Here is a 26,460-nt window from a genome sequence, read left to right as displayed (position 1 = left end):
ATCTCATTGGTATAGAAAAGAAAAAGATTATGTTGAATTGCAGTGGAATTTGTAGGTATAGGAGGGAATAAGGTTAGTTTTAAGCAAAATTGCACAAATGAAGTTTTCTTTTGTGTCCACACATCATTGACCTTCTCCACCTGCCCCCAGTAACCTAGTGCCCTCATACTGCCCTCCGATTCTTCAGAGCTTTATCACCAGTGCCGCCCCTCCCCCAAAATTACCTTCTAGTTTTTTCCTTAACCCTCCCACACAGGCCTATTAAAACTATAATTCTTTTACTTAAACAGTACACCTAATCACTCTCCTACCTCTAATTTTTCCTCAGTATGTTTTGCCTGTTATTCAAAATTCAGATGAATGCTAGGATTTGGGGCAATATGGGAAGACATTCGGAACAAGATGCTTTCCTTTTAAGTTACACTGTTTAGACAGCTCTTGACAGAAGAGAAAGAGTATATGTAACACCAGTCCCTCCTTCCCTCTGACTCAGGCACAGCAGAATACATTCTCAACATTCTGCTTCTGTAACTCAGCGTTTGGAGTTTTCTACATGTAGAATAATAGACTTTTCAAGGAGAAGAGAACCTTAGAAGATCTTTAGTCCAGTGGTTTCAGTAATTATTTACCACAGCACTCCCACTAGTAGATAGGTTACTCTCCCATTAGTGAGAGTGACTTTTTAGGATTCTCAGTCTTTGGAGTAATAGGGAAGTGTTGACAAAAGGGTTACATGGCATTCTTTAGGGCAGATAAAAGGGGCGGGGGGTGAGTTAATTTTGAAAGAAAGTGAGACCATTTTGATTAGTGGTCCCTTGGGTAAGGCACTCCCATATGAGTTACTGAGATAGCAGTCAAACAGATACCAGGATCCCTTCTGCTGTGGAAATTATTTCCTCTTTTACCCTCATCTTTCTTCTCAACCCCACGTGCCCAATCCTAGACTGCCTGTGATACTGCATATTAGGCCCAGCGTCATCCTGCAGGTTGCAGGTGGGGGGAGGAAATGGAGCTCAGCAGCTTAGGTTTTCCCCCATCTGTTCCCTTCATTCCCATGATAGCAGATCCAGGGATCATCAGACTAAGCTTACAGGAACCTCCCATTCTTTTCAGTTCATTTTCTCCTTCTCAAAATGCTCCTTCCCAAAATGCTTGACTTGACTATATTCAAGGAATACTAGTTATAGTTATATAAATGAATGAGTTGCTGTTTATATTTGATAAACATATTGTCATATATATGAAACATATGCTAGGTAAGTTTTGAGTTTTATTAAATTACAGTTCTGTACTCTGTTCATTTAGCCTAAGTTCACAAAAATGGAATTTGCCCATTTATCTGGCAAATGCGAATGTATCAGCTTGCTTTTTGGAGGTTGTCTTACTCTAGTGTACTGAGGAAAAGAGTAAATCAAGGAATTAAAGCTCTAGAATATAAGGGTCAGACATAAAGGAATAGAGATAGTACCTTTAGTCCAACTGTCCAGTACTCCTAATATCGTGTTCTTTTCTTGCATTCTGGCATATTAAGAGAAGAGTAGCCTGGGAGCATTGGCAAGCTGAGTTCTACTCTTGGTCTTGGCCTTATATAGAAGCTTACTAAGATGTCCCAAAATATATAATTTCAGTCCTGGCTCCTAGGTTCCTTCATTTATGTCTTGCCTTTAACATTGTTCTCCCTCCTAGGTTCTTTCATATTCTGTCATAACCAATCACAGAAATCTGGGCTTGGCAGCATAGGTTTAGCTGTATCTGGGAAAAGTTGATCACACGTGAGAATCAATGGAAGACAAATTTCTAAAACATGTGTTGTAAAGAGTTTTTAATCCTATGACCAAAGCTAGGCCTAGATCCTTCTGAGAAATTATAACATTTCTATAATTTCCTCCTTTAATACTTGTTTTTTTAAATTTCCACATGTTAACACAACCTGACTTGAAACTCTCACATTTCAGAAGATTGGCATATGCCATTCTTCTCTAATTTAGGTAGTATGTTATATTGTATATTATATATCATATATTATATCAATAATATATATGGGTAACTAGAGGAAAGAACCATGACTACATAGTCTTTTACCTCTTCGGTATTTTATTAAATAAGACCTCTGGAATTCATTAACTGAACCTTAAAATCTATTAGCCAAATTCTGTGTCCACAAGATAAATTACTTCTTTTGGTTTCTGCTTACCGTGCTTACCTTCCATAATCAGCCTTAAAGTTCTGGTGGCAATTTATAGACCTAGATATAAAAAGGTATATGATTGCATATTAAGAAAATGTACTGGTTTCCAATGCTTGCTATGAGATCAGTTTCAGCGTTTATAGAAAACCGTGGTATGTGTGGGTATATATAAGAGTGTGTGTGTTTTCCTCTAATTACACCATCAGGCAAGTGTAATTTGCTGTTTTCTATTGAAAATATAAAAATGGTCTGATTTCTAGGTAGCCACCTGGAGAAGAACATTATTACAATGGTGATTTAGTATCACTCTTAGCTTAGTGATACTAAATGCCAGCTTAGAAAACTTGTTGTCCTTCATATGCAAAGATAGTTTTGAGAGACATTCTAACTTGTTTTTGGTATAGTGGTAATATAGTTTATTTTGAGCTATTCATGCTCTTTCTCATGGTTTTAACATACTCTAGACTTTAGGAGTATCTGCTGTGCACAGTGGTAGATGCTAAGATAAATCAGACTTAGAAGTAGACCTCAAAATGCTTATCTTATTATTAGAAAAAAATACACAGTTAATGTATTATGTGAAGTAGAAAATGATAAATGCCATAAGAAATATTTAGGTTAAATATTGTAGAATTTCAGAAGGATTCATTCAATATTTACGAAGAATTTTAAAATTTACAAGCTTTATGCTAAGCATAATACAGTATTTCCGGCCCTTAAGGATCTGAGTCTGATGGAAAAGACAAACATCTAAATAATTATAACACCAATGGGAGAAGTACAATAATAAAAGATATGGACTGCATATCATAGGAATATAAAGGAGATATTATGGAGCTTAGATTTAATCAGTCCTATATGTAATAATTATTAAAAGGCTTAACAGAGGAGAAAGGTGACCAGTTTCCTTTTGGACAAGTTAAGTTTGAGGTGCCTGAGGGACATCCATGTGGAAATGTCCAGCAGATAGTTTTCTAGATGAGTCAGAAGGTTAAGGAAAAGGAGTGAACTAGCAGTAGAAATTTGGGAATGATCAACATAGTTGCAAGTAGATTGAGATCTCCCAGGGAGAGATCATAGCAAGAGAAAAGTAGTAAGTCAGAACAGAAACCTGGGATCTCTCACATTGAGATGGGTGTGGAGGAATAGGACTCCACGTAAGAGAAGGAGGAGCCGTGGTCACAGGGGATGACTCAGGAAAGTGTCGTGTCACGAAAACTAAGGGAGTACAGAGTTTTAAGAGGGAATGGTCAGCAGCCTCAGGTACAGCCAGAGATACCTGGTACCATAGGACAAACAGGAGCTACTGATCTTATCAGCATTTCATTAGGGCGATCAAAGCAGAAGCCAAATTGTACAGTATTGAGAAGTGAATTGAGAGGCTAGGAAGTAGAGACAGTGATAGTATACCATTTTGAGAAATCTGACTGAGAAGGTTTGGATCCTAACTCTACCACTTAACCAGTTTTGTGACCTGTTGCAAGTTAATCTGTTTTCTTCATGTTTAGAATTGGGATCATAATACCTACCTTATATTAATCCTTCTATGAGGATTAAAAAGGTTAATATATGTAAAGTACTTTGAAAAGTACGTGTACATATTTTACACATGATAAAGGTTAGCTATTATCATTAAGGAAGAGAAGGGAGAGATTAAATGTTAGAGGAAGGGTTGAGGGTTGAGTTATTTAATGTTTGGTTGTTTGGTTTGGGGGAGTGTGGAGGGAGACAGATACTTCCTGTTAATCACTGAAGGAATATAACCAGGTTTGAACCTGAGACTTTAGCCTCCACCGTAACGGAAGACGAACTGGACTAAGAAGAACCTGTTGAGAAATCTGCAGACTTTCTAATCCTGGTTTGCTATTAACTCTTTGGGACACAGTGTTTAAGTCACCTTCCATCCCAATTTCCTACAGAAAGAAATAATAGTTCCTGTGTACCAATCTGTCAGAGCTATTGTACAAGTAAAACTGATCATCTTGAGTGATGTTTCTTATCCTTGAGGTTTTCTCTGAAATCTTCTGTAACTCCTGTAGACTCAGTTTATAAATTCCCTCGTCTAGGTCCCCATAAAAATCTTGTACATCCCTCCTCCAGGTTCCCATACAAACTTCGTACATGTCCTTATTATAGCATTTGTCACATTTTTGATGGCATCATGTCTCCCCCACCAGTCTGTGAACTGCCATACCCTCTTTATCTTTTAAGTACCTGACATATTGTAAACACTCAGTAAATGTCAGGTTGAATTGAATATAGGAAATTGCCTGAGTAGAGATGGTATATATTTGTGAAACTCTATTACTTGAGCATCACAAATTTCAAAAACTTGAAAAATATTTCTATATAATTATCTACTTATTGTTACTTTTTCTGAATTACTTAATTCTTTAATGTCAGAAAGGTGACGGTCCCTCCCTCTCTTGATTAAGCCTAATGTCTAGTCAGGATGGACAATATTGTTGAAGTAACTTTTTGTTTTAATTCAACATCAGTAGTTCTGAAGGCCTAATTTAGCTCTTATCATTGAAAAGAGTCATCTTTGAAAAGAGCAAGAATTTGGTAGATAAATGTCTGAAGCAAGACTAGTTAATTAAATATTTTGTTAAATGCTTACTAGCACTAAATTAGAGTTATTTAGACCTTTTTGTGCTCCCATTTCAAGTTGCCACTACAAACCTTTCCAGAAAAGAAATTGGCCATAGCTTGATGGACCATTATTTGGTGGGTGACTGTTTGTGCAAGGTCCAGTGAAAAACTTTATTACCACTCTTAGACCTAGCCTGAGGAACTGTTTCTTTACTTTCCTGTCTTCCAGCTTTTCCTGAAAATACATGTACTTTCAACCTATCAAAAATGTGTCTTTATATGTATGTTTATATACTTTGTCTGTTAATACAGTATTAGTCATTGAGAGTCACATGTGTAAGTATTTGTAACGTAGTATTCTCCTTTCTTTGTTGAAGCGCTCTCCATCCTGTACTCCAGCTAGCAAAGGCAGACGTGTAAGAGACTACTGCACTTGTGTGCCCGTCCGATGCCCTCTACCCCTATCTCTTATCCTTTTTGCCTGTGGTTGCAGTACATGCTACTGTTTTCGTGGTGTATTATTACATTTATTGCATGCTTTGTGCTGCTGCTCCTGCTATTGCTACTCTGCTTTTCTGTACTTTTTTTTTTTTTCTTTTTTGGCTTTGGCCGCAAAGCTTCAGGAATGTTCATATAAATTTCTGTAACCAAACTACTAAAATTATAAGGTATCTTTTTTATTTTGATTGGGTAAAAGAGTGATCCTAAAGTATGCTTTCTAAGTTGGTCACATACAAAGTAAATGAGTTTCTAAATAATCTGATGTAAGCAATTATGTGGAGATTCTTAGAAATTTTAATTACGTAGAAAGAAAGCTTGATAATTCATATTATGCAAAATTCAAAAAAGATTTGGGATAAGGTATAGATCTTACTGATGATAATTTTATGTAAATCAGTTCTGGAGAAACCTTTGATAGATTTTTTAATGTAGTTCTAAGTTATATTCCTAAATATCTTGTATTTAGAGTTTCGAGGCAATGATGTTGGTAATAAATCGTTTATATTCTAAGATATTTCCAAGATTTAAAAAAAATTTTAGCATTACTTATACATGTATTGATAACAAGCTATAAACATCTTCCTATGCTAAGGCTAGTTCAGTGTTTCTCAATCTGAAATGGGCCAGACACTACCTCTCTACCTCTATCCTGCAAGATTCTGATGTGCCCAGAGTGGGGAATCTGTTTGTGAAAAGGTCTCAAATTTTTCGAAAGCAGCCTCCACCCAAACACCAATATACACACATTCAAACTCACTAGTTGAGAAGCTAGCTGACACTGTTTGCTCTGGTTTTCATATGCAATGTAAATAACAACATTAAAAAGGAAAATCTGTGATAGATACAAATTTAAAATTTCTACTTGTCAGCTTCATGATCATTGGTATTGATCAACACCTTAAATCCAGAATTTCAGACTGGGAAAGTTCTAAATCAGGGAATTATCTGGTTTATGGAAGGCATGGTAAGCAATAGAGTGACCCACTGCTTCCTGTACTCTTATCTTTCTGGTGTGATGGAGGGTTGATTGTAAAATGAACACGATTAACCCTAATATAGCGCATGTTTTCAAACTACTGTTTAACAATGAATCAGCAGTTTCAGATACCAGTGGTATGGCCAGTAGAACTTCAACTTCAACTGATATCTCATTAATTAATGAGGTTTATGAAAAGATTGCTGGTCAACTGACTTATTGATTATTTTGACATTTGTACAGAGTTAAAACCATTGGATTTTTGGATTTATCCAATCTGAATATATGTTCATTGGTATCATATAACCTCTAAAAGGGAAGACCAAGATGTTGTGTGCCCCGTTATATTAGGTTCAAATCATTAGCCTGTGGATTGACTACATTTTTATCTGTTTGCTTTTCAACGAATTTATCATTCAGAGAGATTTTGTTTTCCTGGTTAAATTTATCATAGATTAGTTATGTCTCTTACCTTGTAGACTTCTGGGGGCTTTGACCACCCAGAACATTTCTGTGAGTCTTTAAATAGGAAAAAATTTTGAGGGAAATAGCTGTTATAAGACCCCTGCTATTTAGTCTACATTTTTATTCTATAGAATATAAATAAGTCACACTTAACCAGAGCCTAATGACTTATAATTACATATGATTTTTTAAAATGCAGATGTGATAGGCTTGGTAATTTGCTTTCCAGGCTTCCTTTAATTTTTCCTTTATTGAGTATTTGACAGATAAGAAGTCAGCCACTTAAAAGTGGTAATGTCTGTGAGGGAGATGACTGAAGAATTACCAATTATTCAACAGTTAAATAGAAACATAGAATAGTGAGGAACCTTAATAGTCCCTGGGAACATCCATGAAAACAGTAGGGCACAAATAGTTACCATTCCTAACAGTGGCCTTGAATCTAACAGTGGCATACAATTTTATGTTACATACTGTGTTTTTAGACAAGAAATGTACAATACTTTCATAAATTTAAAATTCTCTGAATGAAATATCGTATAAATGAGGTATATATTTGTATTTCCCATGTGCTCTAAAGCCTCATTTACAATTTAAATAATGCTCTTTTTAAGTGGCATTATTTAATTAATCATAGTGTAAGAAAGATTTGTTATTAATGTCATTATTAATGTCTGAATACAGATGGTTATGGAAAGGTTCATAGTGTTTTCATTAATAGTGAGAAACACTGAGTATCTATTAGATTATTCCTTCAGAATTTAAAGCAGAAATTGTAAATAGCCAACATGTAGCTGGACTTTCTTTTGTGTTTTCTTAGAACATGTGTAAATTCTCCAGAGTAGATATTCAAATCAATAAATTGAAAATAACTTAAGGAGAAATTTTCATAAAGAGAAACAAGTTATATTATTTGTAACTAGTAAGATTACATTTACTAGTCATAACATTCAGTAATTTATTATTTGTTTTAGAATGATAAAATATATTTACTGTTGTCCAAATGACATAGACAATGTCCAATACTGTTTTTAATCATAAGAACAATTAACAGAAATAACTATATCACTAAAAGCTTGAGTTATAAAGTGTTTCTGAATATTAAAAACTTGGATTACCTGCCACTTTGTTTCTAAAATACTCCCAGCTACAGGATAAAGAAAATTGATGAAAACTGGATTTTTTCTGTTAACCTAGAGTTTTTTATTTACCAGTACAAAACAACATGTTAGATGTAAGCTATTTTTTAATCTATATCAAATTCGTATCAAGTGTTGGTATCTTTTTATTTTAAAACCAGGTTTCTTATATGAATGTTTTGCTATTTGTACTTGTTCAAATCTATAATTATTTTTGGAGTAGAAAAGACCCGTTGATACATGTTCAAAATAAGTAGTTTTTGATCCTTTTTTTATTTATAAGAAGGCCATATTGCATAATTTGAGAAATTCTTGATTAGTGGGTCATCTAAAAATCAGATGTGAGCCAAGGTGGAAAAAAACTTTTCTATTTTATAATACCATACTGCTCTAAAAATACATTTTGTGGTTTATTCATTAGAGAAGTCCTAATATATTCAGGAAACATTATGGACTTTTTACATGGCAGTGTTATGCATTATGGACAATACACTGAGATTCAGTTTTTCTGCTTTTTTTTTCCCAAGCAGTAGAGCAGTAAGTAAAACTGACATTAGAGTAGATGTTTCTAATACCTATTCATCGGAATAACTCCTTAAAGTATGTTTACTTAGAAAAAGAATCAGTTAATCAAAAAACAGAAAAAAAATCACATTTACATGAAGAGGTTTCTTATTTTTCTCAGTAGATGGCAGCTTATAAATATTGAGTGAATTGCTTATACTATTCAGTTAAGATTTGTTTCCAAGATCTTCCTTTGGATTATATCAAAATATACTGTCCAATTAATATTAGCTATTGTTCCTTATTATTTTCCCTATTTTATTATTCTTTCTATAATCATAAACCCAGTTATGAATTAAGATATCACTGCTATTGATGTATATCATATTTATTAGCTTTTCTTGCGTTATTAATTCAAGTCATTGCTTACATTTAATGCTGTAATTTTTTTTATAATACAAAGAATTTTTAACTTCCTTGGCTTTAATATAATATTAGTGATTATATTTGTTTCAAAGGTAAAAGTAATTAATATGCTATTAATCAGTTGCTTTGCTGTCATTTTTATATCTGAATCATTGCCAATTATTAAAATTAATTTTAGGCTCTCTGTATATCCTGGCGTATAGTCATTGAGTATTCTGAAAGTTTAGTAAAATTAATTGCTTTTTAGCAACTAGAATTACAAATTAATTATAAACACATTGGTAAGCATGTAATTATAGATAAAATTAATAACATCTTGAAAACCATAGTCGTGTTGGGGTTAACACTTTGATGAAGAGAATATGTAAGTGATATTGTATTTTTCTTGTTACTGGTAACCTCTTTTGAGATATTGTTTACACTGGTAGTAATCCAGAAAGGAAATGAAATATTAAAATCTATTAATCTAATTAGCTATTAGCTTCTACTAGAGTCTTTTAAAAGACCTGGGAAGTTTTTTTAAAGTTTGATATTCAAGACTTTTTTGCCATGAGTTTATTCATCTTTACCAAACTTTTGTGTCCTTGTCTTTATGAGAAACACACTTGGAAAATAAAGTGGTAATTTTTAAACTTCATTTATACATGCATGGTTTTTTTTAAATCACAGCGTCATTGTAAATGGCATAGTTCAACTCTTTAATAAGGTCAGTTAATGCCATCTCAAAATATTGTTTCAATATTTCTTACTTTGAATTTTGTTAAACAAAATTGTCTTGATTTTGTTTAATCTCTGGAATTTATTTTTACTTTAAGAGCATAAAGCTCCAAAAAGCTAGTGTGGAAATTTTCATTATTCTATTTTACTATAATTAGGATGGGTTATTTTTAAAATTTAAATGTTTTCCACTTCTGAAAAGCCAGTTTTAACCTCCTTCAGCTAAGAAAATCATTTTAAAATCTGCTCTCATTTCTATTGTTTTCTTTCATTTTATTGATGAGTTAAATTTTTTAGGAGAAAAAGGTTTATAATGCTAGTAATTCTTCAGAAGGGCCAAGAGGTATGTGCTAAAAGCCTCAGTCATTCCTTAAGAGTCACTGATTTGTGTAATCACAGATTAAACTGTGATAGTGTTTTTTTTCTTGGCCAATATCAAACTGTCATAATGTCACATTTTCATAGGGTCATGAAACATGCTAGTAAATGTTTTAATGATCAACTTGATTTTTAGGTTTGACAATTTTCATGATGTGAATCCCCCCTTTAGAGCACATATTGGCAAAATGGCTTAAAGTGGTGTATTCTAATTTCAGCACAAGAAAGTATATAAAACAGTGTGTTCAACTTCTGTCAGTATGTGTCCATATGGCACAAAGAGCAAGCCTGCTTTAAAATTTCAGCCAGTACTATTGGGAACCCCAATGTCTTGCCTTTCTCATTTTTGAAGAATTTTTAAAGTAATTGGACCCAGGGCTACAAAGCCACTATATTAGTTATATTAAATTTGCTCCTCTCAGAAAATTGAGAATCACTGTCTTATTTTAAAATCTGCTTCAAGTAAAATGGAACCAAGTTGTTTCTGAATTCTCTTTATCACCTTTTTTAAACACTGCACTATCCTTCACACAGGAACTTCTGATTTTATGTCTTTTAATTAATCTATGGGCTAAAGGCTTTTGTGTGACAGGTCAGAACGTTAAATTTTTTTTAAATAATCCAATTTTTTTACAAGTAGCAAATCCTCTATTTGGACACTTCTTTAAAACTTTATGAGATCATTAACTCTTGATTATTTGAGTCAGTTTTAAAATTCTTATTAGTGTAAAATGTATCAGTATTGCTTATCAATTCCATTTTAATAGAACCTACTCCCCCATGGACTTTTTATTCAGCTTGCAATTAATATAAACTTAGGGAAACCAGAAGTAGATTTTTAGAAAATAAAAGACATTTTGCCTTATTCCCAACCTAGGGTCATATTTCAGATTAACAGTTTGAGTTGATAACCCTCTCCATGGCTGTCCCTCAGTAAAATTGTGAACTAGGTAAAATTTGTCTGGAATCCCATTTTCTTCTTTCTTTTACTCTCCTGTTACTGAGCAAAGTTCATTGTCAGTCTCCATGGTCACTAAATTGCTTTGACTATCTCTATTGTGGAGTTGCCTTGGTACAACCAAAGGAGTACTGAATTTGGAGTCAACAGTTGAGATTCAGGCCTGGCTCTCCCACCTCATAAGGCATACTAGTTTTATGAAATTATCCACATCACACACACAGAGCTGACATACAGCTGGGATGCATCTGTTCAATGGTTCAGTTTTTAAAATCTGAAATACTCTCCTAGCTGTTAGTACATAGCTGTTACTCTAGGTCCCCTAGATGCCCTTACTGAGATCCTTCCTGTCCTGGATTCTCCTGAACCCAGTAGCTAAAGGTTTAAGGCCTGGCTGCCAGCCATCTTAGTCGGTCCCACCAAAGTCCTGCCTTGCAGTTTGCCAGAATACCTGCCCATGCCCACCACCAAGGGAGGCCACAGGTGGGCACCAGCAGAGGGCTACTCCAGTATTTGCCAGCCCACTAGCCAGTCCCTAAGATAGTAACCATAATAATAATAGAGAAAAAATTTTTTAAAAACCTTTTTAGTACATGTTTAAAATCCTTAAGCTGATTACTCTTTTTATTGATTTGTAAATCAGTAAATGCTGATTTCCAATAAATGCTGACCTAAGCATTGTTCTTGCTGCACAACATATTTGAAACAAATTCCCTAACCTTCCCAAGTTGTCTTCATTGCCTTTTATTTAAAAAACCCAATCCTGGTAATTTTGAAAATTGCTGAACTGAATATATATCATTGATCGGTGTGTTCCATAGGATCTTTTATGCTAAATTTTAACCCAAAGCATCTTCAGTTTCTAAAGATACTTGGTTAGAAGGGTGCGACTGAGTATAAGTGCCAGTATTTCTACTGCTGCAAAATAAAAAGAGAATTTAATTTAGTGACAAAGCTGATAGGTTTGTTTCTTTTACTTTCAACTAATGCCTTGTAGAGGACCAAATTTCATTCTTATCAAGGACAAACTTATTTGTAATCTGCAGTACATATTTCTATTAAGTACTCTGCATTTATTTCACATGTATGATTTATTTTGTGGAATACAAATAAAGAACATACAGTAGCTTGAAGTAAGAGATCAGTGGTGAAGATTGGAGCATTTTGTTAACTATTGTTATCTTGACCTTTGTTTAAAGCTAGTGGTTATGCTTTTGTATAATGACACATCCCTAATGTGAATATTCAAACTAAAGTTTGTTATTCTCCTTTCTCCAGTATGTTATCGTGATCATGCCTTACAGAAATTTACTAAGAGCTGCACACTGTTTAAAAGTGATTTCTTGGGTTTTTGTTTTTCCTGACTTATTTTCCTAGACTGATCCCGTTGAGAACACATATGTACGGAATCCGAACGTCAAGTTTTACATCCAGTCAAGGTCCACATCTCCTTCCACATCTAGTGAAGCTGAGCCAGTTAAGGTGCCTCACTGGAGCAGTCTTGCTCCCCAACTTTTCACTTGTGTCAGGAAAGAGGGACTTGCAAAAACAAGTGAAATCTGACTCTCTTCTTTTAATCAAATGTATTGTGTAATAAGTCACAGTATATTGAAGACCATTACATTTGACTGATAATATAGATAGGATTATAAAACTGAAGTAAAAAATGGTCCCCCCAAATTCAACCCAAAATAGACAGAAATTTTATTTAATTTTAAAGTGGTCTTTATGTTAAGTAGAGAGCTATATAGAAAAGAGGACAGAGTTGTGTGAATTTTGGAATTATCAGATAAAAACTCTGTGGACACATGGCAGTGTCAGGTGCCGTTCTCATATTTTAATTCTTCTAGTCAATCTAATAAGATATGACATAACTGTTACTTCATAAGTAGAGCTTAAAATTGCCACTGCTGGCAACTGAATAGTTTATTCTAACTGTTAATCAGCAATAGGCATCCAACCTTTTAATATTTAAATCATGCCTTTTAATAGTGCAAAAACAGTGTTGTGTTTGCACCTTATGTAAGTAAGTGGTTTTAAACAGCCAACTGATCAACTTTCTCAACAAGTCAGAAGGATGTATTATTCCTCAGTTAATGCTATCCTGCCTCAGATGCAGTTCTGGTTATTTACTCAAGCTTTACAATTCTGACATGGCCCCCTTGTTTCCCATTTGGTCATCGGACAGAGCTGTGTCTCGTTTTCCAGTAGAAGCAGATAGTCCCATTTTGAAAGCTGTCTGAAGTGAAGTTTGAGTTGTAGTCAGATTCTGACTTGGTTTTTTCCAACCCTGTGATAGACTACTTGGTTAAGTTGATGATACCCTCTGATTTTAGATTTTCATTGTTTTAATATTTTGAGTGTATGCATTTTTATTTTAATGTTAAAATATTTAAAGCATACAGAAAATAATATTATAAACACCCACATAACCACCATCCACAGATTTAACATATGTGAACATTTTGCCCCAAAATTTGTATTAAAAAGAAAGAAAATATTCCAGACAGTTGAAATAACCTTCCCTATACCATTCCCCCTCTCCCTTCTCAGACATATCTAAATACCCTGAAATTGACATACTCCCTTTCTTCCTTACTTTTACATGTTTATTTCATTTGTATCCATAAACAATACATAATAGTGTTTGTTGTATATTTAAATTTTACACAAAGGTTATCTGCATCTTATACAGATACATGTCTACTTAGTTCATTCATTATAACTGTTGCATAATATTTCATTGTATGAATATACCACAACTATTTATCCATTCTCCTGTTGTTGGATATTTAGGTTGTTTCCAGTTTTTTGTTATTACAGTTGTTGCTGAAGTGAACATCCTAATAGCTATCTGCTTTTGCAAATGTGCAGAGTTTGTTTAGCATATATACCTAGAAGTGGAATTATTGGGTTGTGTGGAATATGTATTTTCAGCTTTAACTAGATCTTGTCAAATTATTTTCCACAGTGGTTGGACCCGTTTTCACTCCCACCAGCAGTGTGTGTGTGTGAGTGAATTCCCTATTTCCCCACATCCTTCCAACCCTTGGTACTGTCAGACATTAACTTTTGTCTATTTGATGGGTATAGAGTGGCATTTTTGTTTTAATTTGCATTTCTCTGATCTCAAGTGTTATTCAACATCTTTTTATATGTTTATTGACCATCGATGATTTGCCTGTTCATGTCTTTTTGTCTGTTGTTCTATTAAATTATTTTTCCACTTGTTTTGTAATTGTTCTTTATATATTCTGGATACTAATTCCTAGCTGGCTATATGCATTGCAAATATTTTCTTCCAGTCTGTGGCTTATTTTAAAATCTTATTTGTCATATCTTTTTGTCTTGCAACAGTTTTTATTTTAAACTAGTCATATTTGTCAGTCTTTTATGACTTCTGCTTTTTATGTCTTTCTAAAACAGTTCTTCTCTATGCAGCAATTGTAAAGATTTTCTTCCATACTTTCTTCTAAAAGTTTTTAAATTTTGCTTTTACATGTTTAGGACTTTAATCAAACTAAAATTTGTTGTTATGTATTATGAGAAATGGAGTTCTAATCTAATGTTTTTCTTGTATGAACCACCAACTCTCCTATATTTCCCCCATTGATGTGTAAATCTATCTCTGCTTTATATAAATGGGTCTGTTTGGGGATTCTCAATTCTCTTTCATTGTTCTTTTTGTCTGGGATTCTCTATTCTCTTTCATTGTTCTTTTTGTCTATTCCTGTGCCAACATCACATTGTCTTAATTATTGTAGCCTTCAAATAATTCCTGATACCTGGTATGATCAGCCACTCCAACATACCTTGTTCTTCTTCCTTTACTTCTTGACCCTTTTGTTTTTACATATGATTTTTAGGTTCAGCTTGTAGGTTCCATGTAAAGCTTTTGATTGGATTTGAATTTATAGATTATCTGAGGAGAACTGATCTCTTTGTGATATTGGGCCTTTCCGTCTATGAACATTATTTAGATATTTTTTTATATCCTTCAATAAAGTTTCATTATTTTCTTCCCGAATGTACACCAAATTGCTTGTTAGATTTGTTCCTAGGAACCTTAAATTTTTATTGCTATGGTGAATGGGATCTCTTTAAAATATGTTTTCTAAATTAGGCATTGCTGGTCTTTATGAATTGTGATGATCTTGGATTCAGCACCCCTACTTCACCCCTTTTAATTCTAAAAACTTCTCTTGGACTTTCTATGTAAATTCTAGTGACAATTTTGTTTCCTATGAATTGTCCTTTATTAACTTTCATAAAGGTTTTGTATTCATCTCTTTTATTTCATATTTATTTTTTTTAATGTTAAATTATAAATTGGGTTTAATACTTTCTTCAAGCTATTTAAAAGTAAATTAAATTTAAATTAGAACTAAACTCACAGTTAAGTTGAAAACTCTGAGAAGCCCATCTAAATTCCATTTTAAGGCTATCATGTGTATCAAATATTTGGCTTTTGGAGGTTATATAGTAACAAAGGCAAAGAGGGACCATCCATTTTTCTCTTAATATTTTAGAATATTCTGTAACTTTACACAAAGCTAGCTTTTTCCTCTTGCTTGCTTGCTTGCTTAGCATCCTAAAAGGAAGTCATTCTTCGTGTATTTTTTTTACACTTTGCTAATAAGTGATGTCTCTTTTTTTCCACAATAACATCCAGTAAAATCACTGGTTCCTTTCATTCAAAGAAATATCTTACAGTAATATGCCATAAAATAAAGATATGGCAAGTAATTAAATTTCTGTCAGTTCTGAATTCCAGTAATATTAAATAATCTAACTCCCTTCTTAGAAATTATTTTCTTCACAAAAATCCCACTAATCAATCAATCCATCCATCAATCAATCAATCTCTATATCTCGCATGCGCTCTCTCGCTCTTTCTCTCTACACACATACACACAAATCCACAGAATTGTATTCCATATATGTAATATGCATTCTGTATATAGAAGTCAAAGGAGTTAAAAGAATCTTCTAAATATTTTGATTATAAATCTTGCTTAAAAACTTTCAGATACTTTATACAATTAATATGGCATTTTCAGTTGAACTTGAAAATTAATATCCTCATTTTTATGTAGGCTACATGCTATGACTTTCTTGTGTTCTTCTGCAGGTTCTCTTTTACAAGTTATTTATTTTTAAATTTCCAGACTGAAATAATTTTTATAAATTGAACAAATATTTTATTTGTAGATATTGCAGGCAGAAATTTAAATTATCAACACTAAGAATTTTAGCTTCATTGAGATAATTTTTCCTTATTGCTGTTTTGTTTGGCTGTATTTACTTTTATTTTTAGTGATGTTTGATATATATGGAGTGTTTTATGACATTTATTTCCTCTTTTCCCCTGGATTCAGACTGTAGACTATACTCCACTTCCAGTTCACACACCAACCTTAAGGAAAAAGGGATGCCCTGGTTCAACTGGCTTTCCACCTAAGGTATTCAATCTAGTTATAAGCATTGTATGTTGTGAAAAAAAAAAAAAAGAAAGAAAGAGAATGGATTTCTTCTGCTTTTTTATGTGCCATGATTTTTACTATTAGATTCCTCAAAATTATAGACATAAAAGCTGGGAAAGAGAATAAATTCTGTATGAATGGAAATAATCACCACTAAGAAAGGTAGAACAAACATGCAAAGTTTGTTTTGTTTTACTTCCATCTTCTTAAATTCAGTGTTTTGAAGTCTGTTACAGCAAGGAGTAGTGCTTGGAGTATGTACTGTAAGGAAGGCATTAAGTTGAGGCCACTTGTGGAAGAATCTAAAATTGAGCTTAATAAACCACTTAGAAAGAGAAATGTTTAGAGAAAAATTCAGGTCATTTTTTTTTTTTTCATCCCATTCAACATGACCATGTCCAAAGTATTGTATATGGTAGAACATGAAGATTTAGTTGCTTATCTCAAACTCCTACAAAGAAATTCTAGAAATTGGAACTCTCCATCCACCGAACGTAAACTTCGGGTAAACCCCAGAATGAGAGACAGATTGATGGATCTGAAAAACTAATAAAATATACCAAAGTATAACTGGTATAAAAGAAAGCAACAAACTGAATAATCTATGCTAGATAAAATTTTGAGGCTAGACAGAGCATGAATTTAAAATAAGCATAATAAATATGTTCAAAGAGGTAAGAAAGGAAGTAAGTTGGCAACATGGGTCAAGATAAGGTACTTATAAAGAAAAATAATTTCCAGGTGCTTGACATGAAAATATAACTGCTAAAATAAAGAACTCAAGTAACTGGCTTTAATAGCAGAATGAGCAAACTGGATGTAGCAGAAAAACAAGTTGTGAGATGGAAGATGAGGTGGAAAATATGAAAGTTAAGCTATAAGACAGAAATAGTGTCTATCTATATAGTAGGGCTTTCAAAAGAAAAGAAAAAATAGAGAGATGGAAATACTTAAAGAAATAATGACCTAATATTTCCCAGAAATAAAGATGGAAATCCTCATACTGAAATACATTATTATGTGCTAAAAAGAGTAGGTAAGAAAACATTCACACTTGGACACATTATAGCAAAATTTAAGGATATCATAGATCAAGAGAAAATTCTAAAAACTTTCAAAGAGAAAGCAGATTATCTAAACAAAAGTCAAATTGATATTGGTCTTCTCAACAGCAACGAGATGCAGGAAGACAAGAAGTATGTTCAAAGTGTTGAGAAAAAAGAACTCTGAACCCTAAAATTCGTTCTGCTGATAGAAGTAAATAGCTAACAGGGTTAAAGGAAATTGCCCCTAGGAAGGACGACTTGGGGCAAAGGGGTACTTCTGTTTTTGTTATAAGGATTGTGATACTGTTTACTCTTAAAACTATATACATGTATTAATTTGATTTTAAAAATTAAACATACATACATAGGAGAAAATGTAGAATTGCTTTGTGACTAGGTAATGAAAATAAGATCTCAAATCACAATCATAAGGTGAAAATATTGATGGACTTTACTACATTAAAATTAAAGATCTTTGTACATTGAAAACATTGTTAATAGGTGGTTAATAAGTGATGACAGACTAGTAGAGGATATTTGCAGTGTTTAACACCAGTAAGGGATTCATTTCTAGAACACAGTATATAAGAAACTCCTGTAACTGCATGTGAAAAAGATTAGAAATCCAGTTGAAAATCTGGCAAATAATATAAGTAATTCCCATAAAAGGAAATCCTGATGGTCAGCAAGCATGTGAAGAAATGTCCAACCTTATTTATAATTGGTGAAATTAAAAATTAAAATAATTTAATAATTTTAAAATTAATACTACTTTATACTCACCAGATTGTCAAAAAGTAAGTAAAATAGCATCAACGATGTGAAGAAACACGCAGCTTCACACACAGCTAGTGGAATTTTAAACAGGCACAACCATCCTGGAGAACAACCTGGCTACTAGAGTAGACATATACCACATAACCCAACAATCTCATTCCTTCAGAAAAATTTTTATGCAGATCCATTAGGCAACATGACAGAGATGCTTACTGCTGCATATGGTAACAGGGAGTTGGAAATAGAAGAAAGATAGGTAAAATATGGTTGATGTGTAACAAAATCACATTTATATAAATTAGCAACACTCAAAAATATCTAATTCATAAGGCTGTGTACATATCCAAGGACCTGTGTAGCTCACATTAGATTGGGTGACAGATTTCATGGGGAAGGATGGGGAGTAGATCATCAAGGATGAATTAAAAATAAAATAAGGCCAAATACAAGACCAATGTCAAGGATCTTAGTCCTTATGCTCTTTTCTAGGAGTTTTATGGACTCAGGTCCATGTTCAATCCTTACTCCATCCTTACTTTTGAGTTGATTTTTATGAGTGGTTTAAGATAGGGGTCCAGTTTAATAAATAAATAAATAAATAAATAAGGTCAAACAAAATTAGAGGGGCCTCCACGAAGCTCTGGTGATAATATTTCATGGACTGAATATTAACTCAATTTTGTACACCTATTGTTCCTCCCCCAAAAATAAAATAAAATTTACTTCATGTTTTTTAAAAGATGAAGGATTGAATCTATAATTATCTCAAAGTAAAAGTGTTTAAAAGGGAAAAAGGTTATTTTAAAAAAACTTTTAATAAAGGTTTGCTTGAGATAAAGACGCCTTTACTTGTCATTTATAGTGTAGAATCCTAATTATGTACAACTACTAATTTGTAAGTTTTCAAAAAGGGTTGGTTCTACTTTGTTCTCACATCTTTTATTAAAAGTATTTTACCTTCTCCACTGAGTAGCTTGAAGTCTGCAACACTGACAAAATTGGAATAGAAAAGAACCCTTCTTTCTATCAACTTCTTTAAATTTCGAGGTTATAGTTAATTCTCATTTTACTCCAAATTATCACATAATCTAAAATTAATTTGAGTTCATGCTTTAGGTTTAATGCCTCTTTTACTAGACATTTTTTTCTCCTCCTCCAACGACCTTTTGTGGAAGTATTAGAAATCAGGTATTGACCAGGAGACAAGAAGGGGGATCTTAGAAAGATCCAGAAGCCAAGTGGTCTAGATCCTAGGGCTGAATTTACCTATCTTTTTGTTACTATTCATCTTCCCCCACCCCGCACCAGAAAGAAATAAAACCAAAAGCCTATGGTGTGTTGCCGAAAGTTTGATGCTCTCAGAATCATGTTATTTATGTTATATATTATACTGTTCTTAGTTGGGATTAGTAAAACATGGACCATTAATCTTCAGTAGTGAATCACGCCCACCTCCTAGAATTTAACCAGCACCTGCCAGTTGGTCATTTAAAATCAATGCTTTGGTAAAACATTGTTTATCTTTCCTACTATTGCATACTTAGTTAAAATTATGACATCCTGAGCAGATCTCTGGGGGAAAAGTATGTAATAAATATGTTTTGTAAGCAATTTTTAGATATTGTGATGTAATACTATTAAATTTGTCATGGGCATGGTTATTTTATTACTGTCATTTCAGACATGTCTTCTTATCTTTTAGAAGAAGAAAAAAAGAACAGTTACTTACCTCGAGCCATTGACTAATTCTTTCATTGTAATAGAAGCCTTTAGAACCAATCAGTAACAAATTTTGCATTATTGCATTAATGTATTTTGAACAATTGAAAAAGTTAGCACTAGAAAATTTACTCTCATAGTTCCTGAAAGTTAAAAAAACTAAGAGTAAAAATTAGTATACAGGAGAAATGTTGAGCAAAATTTTATGTGATGTTAACAAACCAGGTATTTTTATCACAGGCATGGAGGCCTCTAGTCTTGACCTAACTGTGCCTTATGCAGTCTGGTGTTTTGGGTTTTTTTTTTGGATCATATTTTTCAGTTACATGTTTTTAAGTTATCAAACTCTGAAAGATGGCAGAATCAGATCCAGGCTTGAATTTTAACTCTACCAATAACTGTCTATTCATGACTAATTTATTTAATCTCTCTGAGTTTCAGTTTCTTCATCTATATAAAGAAATAATACCTGTCTTCCCAGAGGCATTGTCTCCATTAAATGAGATGATTGAGAATTACTGGCACAATGTCTGCACCTTGGTTGTTGCTCAGTCCACGTACAGCAATTATAGAGCCAGTAGAAAGATAGTCTGTACCCTACTTAGAATAAAGTCAGCCCAGTGCGGCTTTGAAACTGACCAAAGGTCCTGAGGAACTTCTAGAATAGAATGGTTTGAGGTTGGACCAGAGCTCATGACTGCTCTAAATTTGAGAATCTCATTCCATTCCAGGACCCTAATATAAAAAGATGATGTACTTTTCTACGCTTGATTTTTTTTTTAATTTCTTTTGTTATATGTAAATATATCCCAGTTGAGAAGAGCAAAATTTATTTTTAACTTAAATTTTAAAGCTTTGAATATTCTCTTTAGTTTTTTGTTAATATGGTAAACTTCAACTGAAATAATACTACTTTAAAACTGTTTTCCATCAGTATTCACACGTTACCAGAATACAGGATAAAGTTTTTACTAGTTTAAATCAATCACACATATAAAAAAGAAATAATTAGCCAAATTTGTTTTCAGAATATGTTTTATAAATATGTTTATATTTATAACATACATATGTAAATATGTTTTGAATGCTTACTCTGTGCCAGCACTGTTCAAAAGGCTTTGTTTATATTAATGCTCATTTAACCACCCCATGAAGTAGATATTATTACTGATTCTATTTTATAGAATAAAGAAAGTGAGACACAGAGGAGTTAAGTAATTTGTTCCTAAGTTCACACAGCAGAGTGATAGAACAGTGGCTACAATTCATTTATTATTAAAACATGCTAAGAGTTCATTTGGAGAGGAAAGAAGTGTTCTAGAGAGCTGAAATCTACATTGGCGTACCACCATACAGATCAGCAAAGACTTAGAGAAGAACTTTAACTGCTGGGTTTTCAGTCTGTCTCTGGAATAATATATGTGTATTTATATCTGCTCAAGTGTAATACTGCCTGCTTCCAAGGGAGGAAACATATTTGTTAAGCATGTTACTTGTTCGTGGTCCCAGAAAATCAAATACATGATTTTTAGTAGGGACAAGAATTTTAAATTACTGTTTGTTCTTCGTAAGAAGGTATAAAAGCATATTAAATTTCTTTATTTGTATAGGTATAAATACGCAAAATTTCACCTAATGCATTGCCAAAGAATTTACAAAAATCCTGAATTCAAAATTCATGAGCAAAAAAATGCTAGTTTATTTTATAACTTTTCAAACGGCATTCAAGAGCAATTGATTATCATTTAACTTCTTATATTATTTTTAGCATAATCCAGCTCAATATTGCCTAATAAAAATATTTAAAGAGCATTAATTATAGAAAGATGTGGTGAGAAATGAAAAGAATTCATTTTACACCTAATTAGAAAACATTCTAGCAGCTGGTGTGGTTCACAGAGATACATATTATGGAAATCCTTTAAATCAACAATGTGTATGTTTTTATCAATTTGTTTTGCAGCGCAAGACTCATCAGTTTTTTGTCAAATCTTTTACTACTCCTACCAAATGTCATCAGTGTACCTCCTTGATGGTGGGCTTGATAAGACAAGGCTGTTCCTGTGAAGGTAAGAATTAAATGGTAAGAAAATGTGACTAATTTAGAGTCCTGACATTTACTCCCTGAATTGTAATCAAATAGCTTTATTCTCTTTAAAAAGTATATAAATGTTTATTTATTTAACTTAATCATTTGCTTTTCTTTGGATAATAAACTGAACACCTTGCTAAAGTCTGTTGAATATTGGAAACTAGACAGATGGTCCCTAGAAACATTTTCCAGGGGAGCTATATTTAAATATGTTTCATTCATCTTTGTTTCATCATTCAGGAGAATTTGTGGTCCCCAAAACCCATTAACCTGTATGACAAAATATGTGAAAGTTATTCTTGAATCTATTCATTTAATTTTACTCTTGTTTAATTTATTAGAGAAATTATTATTAATAAGTAGACAATGAAGTATCTTTTCACAAATATTAAATGTCGGCTACTATGCCTCAAAAGATATTTTATTCCTAGTGTTAGTAGCAGAGGTTTTTCCCTACCATTCATTGATCCATCCATCACATGCTCGCAGAATGCCTGCTCTGTGCTTCTGGGCACTGGGGATCAGTGTTCTAATGTTTGGCTAGTTCTCACAACCCAAGTGGAAGATCCTGATTGCATTATCTTAACTAGTCTCTTAGATGCATGGGTTTAGAGCAAAAGGAAATGGGCAGGCTTTAAAAGTAGAGATTTGAGAGTTATGAATGTGTGAAGTGATGAATATGAATGATGTTTTCCAGGAAACCCATGTAGAGTAAAAAGAGAACAAGTATGAGGACAGAGCCTTGGGAAACATAGTTAAGGGGAGGTTAAAGGTAAAGATAACAAAGTAATCTGAGAAGGAATAGCCTCTGTCATTGACTAGGGAGGTGTGTCTGAACCCAACGGAGAGAATTTGCCTTGTCTCATTGTGAAACTTAGCCAGTACTTATAAATGTGATTTTTTAATCTGTTTATCAGAAAGAATCCTGGCAGCTACTTAGCTTTAGGTCTCTTGTCATTTTTTATGAACCAGAATCATTTGCAGTTCCATAGTAGGAATTTTTGAGATCTTCCCAATTCTCTTCCCTTCTAAGGGTCTCCTGCCATGAAATTGGGCCTTTTCTTCAGACTGACTCTTTGCAGCCTACCAGCCTACCCTATAAAGCTGTGGGGACACATTGGACTATGCTCAGGCTTTCATAAGTGTTGTATAATGTGGTTATAACCTCTAAAGATTCCTGTCATTTTAATTCTTCTTGGTTGAAATTAGATCCAGTATAGGACAATTATCTTATTGTTTCCATTGCCCGTTGGAAGAGAGATTTTTTTTTTAAACATTTTTTTAAATTAATTAATTTATTTATGGCTGTGTTGGGTCTTCGTTTCTGTGCGAGGGCTTTCTCTAGTTGCGGCAAGCAGGGGCCACTCTGCATCGCGGTGCGTGGGCCTCTCACTATCGCGGCCCCTCCCGTTGCGGGGCACAGGCTCCAGACGCGCAGGCTCAGTAATTGTGGCTCACGGGCCCAGTTGCTCCGCGGCATGTGGGATCTTCCCAGACCAGTGCTCGAACCCATGTCCCCTGCATTAGCAGGCAGATTCTCAACCACTGCGCCACCGGGGAAGCCCGGAAGAGAGATTTTTGCTTATTAAAGCAAATTGTAACTTGTTAGACACTCTACTTAGAAGTGAATGAGTTGTCTTACAGAAGATGAATCGTTTTTGACAGTCAGTACTAGTCCCTCTTGCCTCTCTGCTAGTTTTGTATCCATTTGTGATATACAATCCATTTTCCCACGTGTATGTGTTCCCATGATGGTATCCCTTCAGTTCCTCTTTTATTCCTTCCCAGATATTCTCCAGGATCCCCCTGAGAGTAGGAATTGTCTAAATAGATATTCTTAGTCTGTAACCCCTCCCAACAAGCTTGTTTGTTTTAAATATTGTAACCTTTAATTCTCAACCAACCAAGTCTCAGTGGAAGAGAGTTTATTTTTATTTATCATTTTGTCTTAGAATCTCAAGTTCATCATTTAAGTATCAAGAGGTATCATGGCAATACTCTTGGTAGTTACGTATGCAGGCTCTGAGCAAGACTGCCTGGGTTTGAATTCCAGCAATGCCACTTACGAGTTCTGTGACCCAGGGCCAGTCATATGTAAATGGGGATAATCTTACCTCTCTTAGATTATTACAGAAAAAATTATCTTAGTAGTAATTTAAGTATATACAATAATATCAGTAACTCCTAAAATTTAAATTATACCTTCTTAATCATTGAACAATTTAAATTTCAAAAAGAGGGATTGGTAAAATTTGCCAGATATTGAAAAGATGTCAGGTAATTTAACATCCATCAGTGACTCTTGCAAGAGAGATTTCAGGTCAGATACCAAATTGCAGTGAGATGAAGAGTTAAAGAAAACTCCAGAAGCTACTCTTTTAAGAATTCAGTTTAAAACAGTTGTTTTATTTGCAAGGTTAGATTTTTTTTCCATCTATTTGCTTCTCATTTTGATCACTAGTGTTAACACAGAACAGTAATATTACATATTACAGTAATAAAAAAGTATTTACTATTTCTCATTGAAATTCTTATTGGTGAGCAAATGAATCAGCTCCCCAAATGACAAAAATACTGTCAAGTTGTTTAAAATAAAATCAGAGGTAAGCATTCATTTAACATGGCACTTTGCATGTAATGAGTGCTCAGTGAATTTTCTCTTTGTAAAAACGAATTTTTATTGAACACTGTTTCTTTTTTCCCCTCCAAAAGTGTGTGGATTTTCATGTCACATAACTTGTGTAAACAAAGCTCCAACTGCTTGTCCAGTTCCTCCTGAACAGACAAAAGGTCCCCTGGGTATAGATCCACAGAAAGGAGTAGGAACAGCATATGAAGGGCATGTCAGGGTAAGTATGATTAGGTTGGGTTTAGATTAATCTTTTAAGGCTAATTAATGAATTAAAGAAAATCACCTTACAAACACAGTCCTTGACAGAAAATTAGGTGAATAAAATTCATCTAACAGTTTTACTTCATTCACAGTAATGATCTGAAAACAAAAACCTAGCTTTCGCTCAGAATAAATTCCAAAATGTCTCAAAATTTTCTGTACTGTCCCTGTATTGTAATGAACAGATGTTGCAATCTCCATAAAGGGGTCTTTGGCTCTTCATCTTGCTGGAGGGTTGGCATATGCTTATGAAGCATGAGATATTGTCAAGACATAATCTTAACTTGTAATCTTGAATAATATTTAAAGTGTAAGCTGCTTTTCATCCTACTACCAAATTTGGCTTTTATGCTACTTAGAAATCCATGAATGTTATTGTAATGAATTGCTAGAGAAAATTAAAATGGTACCATTAAAGTCTTTTTCAGAATATAATGTCAATCAGTGTTTGAAGAATGTGTTATCACACTTTCTCATGTTATTAATGATATATGTGTACCATCTGCTACTTTACCAAACACAGTGGCAGACTTACAACACGTGTACACTGTCTTTAGGTTTTCATCATGCAGTTACATATGTAATTAAAGGGGCTCTGACTGACATTTCAGTTTAGGTTGTTTTGTCTGTTTGTTTGCATGTCTAAGATCCCTAAGCCAGCTGGAGTGAAGAAAGGATGGCAAAGAGCACTGGCTGTAGTTTGTGATTTCAAACTCTTTCTGTACGATATTGCTGAAGGAAAAGCCTCTCAGCCCAGTGTTGTAGTCAGTCAGGTGATTGACATGAGGTAAGTTTGCGAAGGTGAAAATACTTGTATCTTTGCAACATAGGAATGAAAAGCATGTGATTTTTCTTCTAATTGCATTGCCATGTTTTTATTTAAATCTAATTTCATGTTAATTTTCTCATTTACTAATATTGCAATCGTAACATAATTAAAAATATGAAATAAGGTGTAGTTATAGAACAGGTTGATGTGTGTTGGGTCAGGGAGAAGAAGCTAATGTTTGAAACCAAAAGACCAGTTTAAAGGGGTTCTGGAGTCTCATGTGTGTAATGTTCATATCATCACCTAAAGTAAAGGCTTAGGTACAATTCCAATGTGAGGAAAGGAAATAAAAATCTCAAAATCAGACAGGCTCTTGGAATATAAAATGAATCAGTGAACATTTAAGTAAGTATATCTCTTGAATGTTTCTAGTTTCATTTTTCAGAATCTTCCCCTGCCCCTTAGGGTGCTCTGCTTACCCTCTTCTTGTGACTCTCTTAACGCTCTCCCTCAGTGATCTTATTGACTGCCATAGCTTCAGCCATCACCTCTGTGTTGACGACTCCCGGACATATGTCTCCAGTCCAGGTCTTTCTCCAGTGCTCAAAACTAGAATTTCTAGCTCTGGCTCACGTTGGCATTTCATACCAGCATTTCAAACACATTATCTTCCCCACAAATATGGAATATAAAGGAACAGATGCAAGAAATACTAGAATATCAGTAAGGAAAATTTGACAGAACCTCCTAAGGGACCAATTACAGAAAGGTAGGGAGAAGAATCAAAGATAAAACTAAGATGTCAAGTCTTCAAGACCAAGAGAATGATGGTACCAA

General features: G+C 33.6%; 1 protein-coding gene across 14 annotated transcripts in view; it reads left to right on the top strand.

Annotated features, from left to right (window-relative positions):
- CDC42BPA (CDC42 binding protein kinase alpha) overlaps positions 1–26,460 on the top strand; it is a 322,438-nt gene that overhangs the window by 265,546 nt on the left and 30,432 nt on the right. For 5 of the 14 annotated variants that reach the window (XM_007167184.2, XM_007167178.2, XM_007167177.2 and 2 more), the window contains 6 exons: positions 5,158–5,196; positions 12,222–12,326; positions 16,223–16,306; positions 21,833–21,938; positions 24,674–24,810; positions 25,502–25,641. In XM_007167184.2, coding sequence (XP_007167246.2) covers positions 5,158–5,196; positions 12,222–12,326; positions 16,223–16,306; positions 21,833–21,938; positions 24,674–24,810; positions 25,502–25,641 — 611 coding nt within the window. The remainder of the gene's footprint in view (positions 1–5,157; positions 5,197–12,221; positions 12,327–16,222; positions 16,307–21,832; positions 21,939–24,673; positions 24,811–25,501; positions 25,642–26,460) is intronic. The other 9 variants (XM_007167189.2, XM_007167183.2, XM_007167180.2 and 6 more) reach the window with 3 other exon arrangements.

Source organism: Balaenoptera acutorostrata, chromosome 1 (genome assembly GCF_949987535.1).
Source record: "Balaenoptera acutorostrata chromosome 1, mBalAcu1.1, whole genome shotgun sequence".
Classification (NCBI taxonomy): domain Eukaryota; kingdom Metazoa; phylum Chordata; class Mammalia; order Artiodactyla; family Balaenopteridae; genus Balaenoptera; species Balaenoptera acutorostrata.
This window is presented reverse-complemented; position numbering and strand designations above follow the sequence as displayed.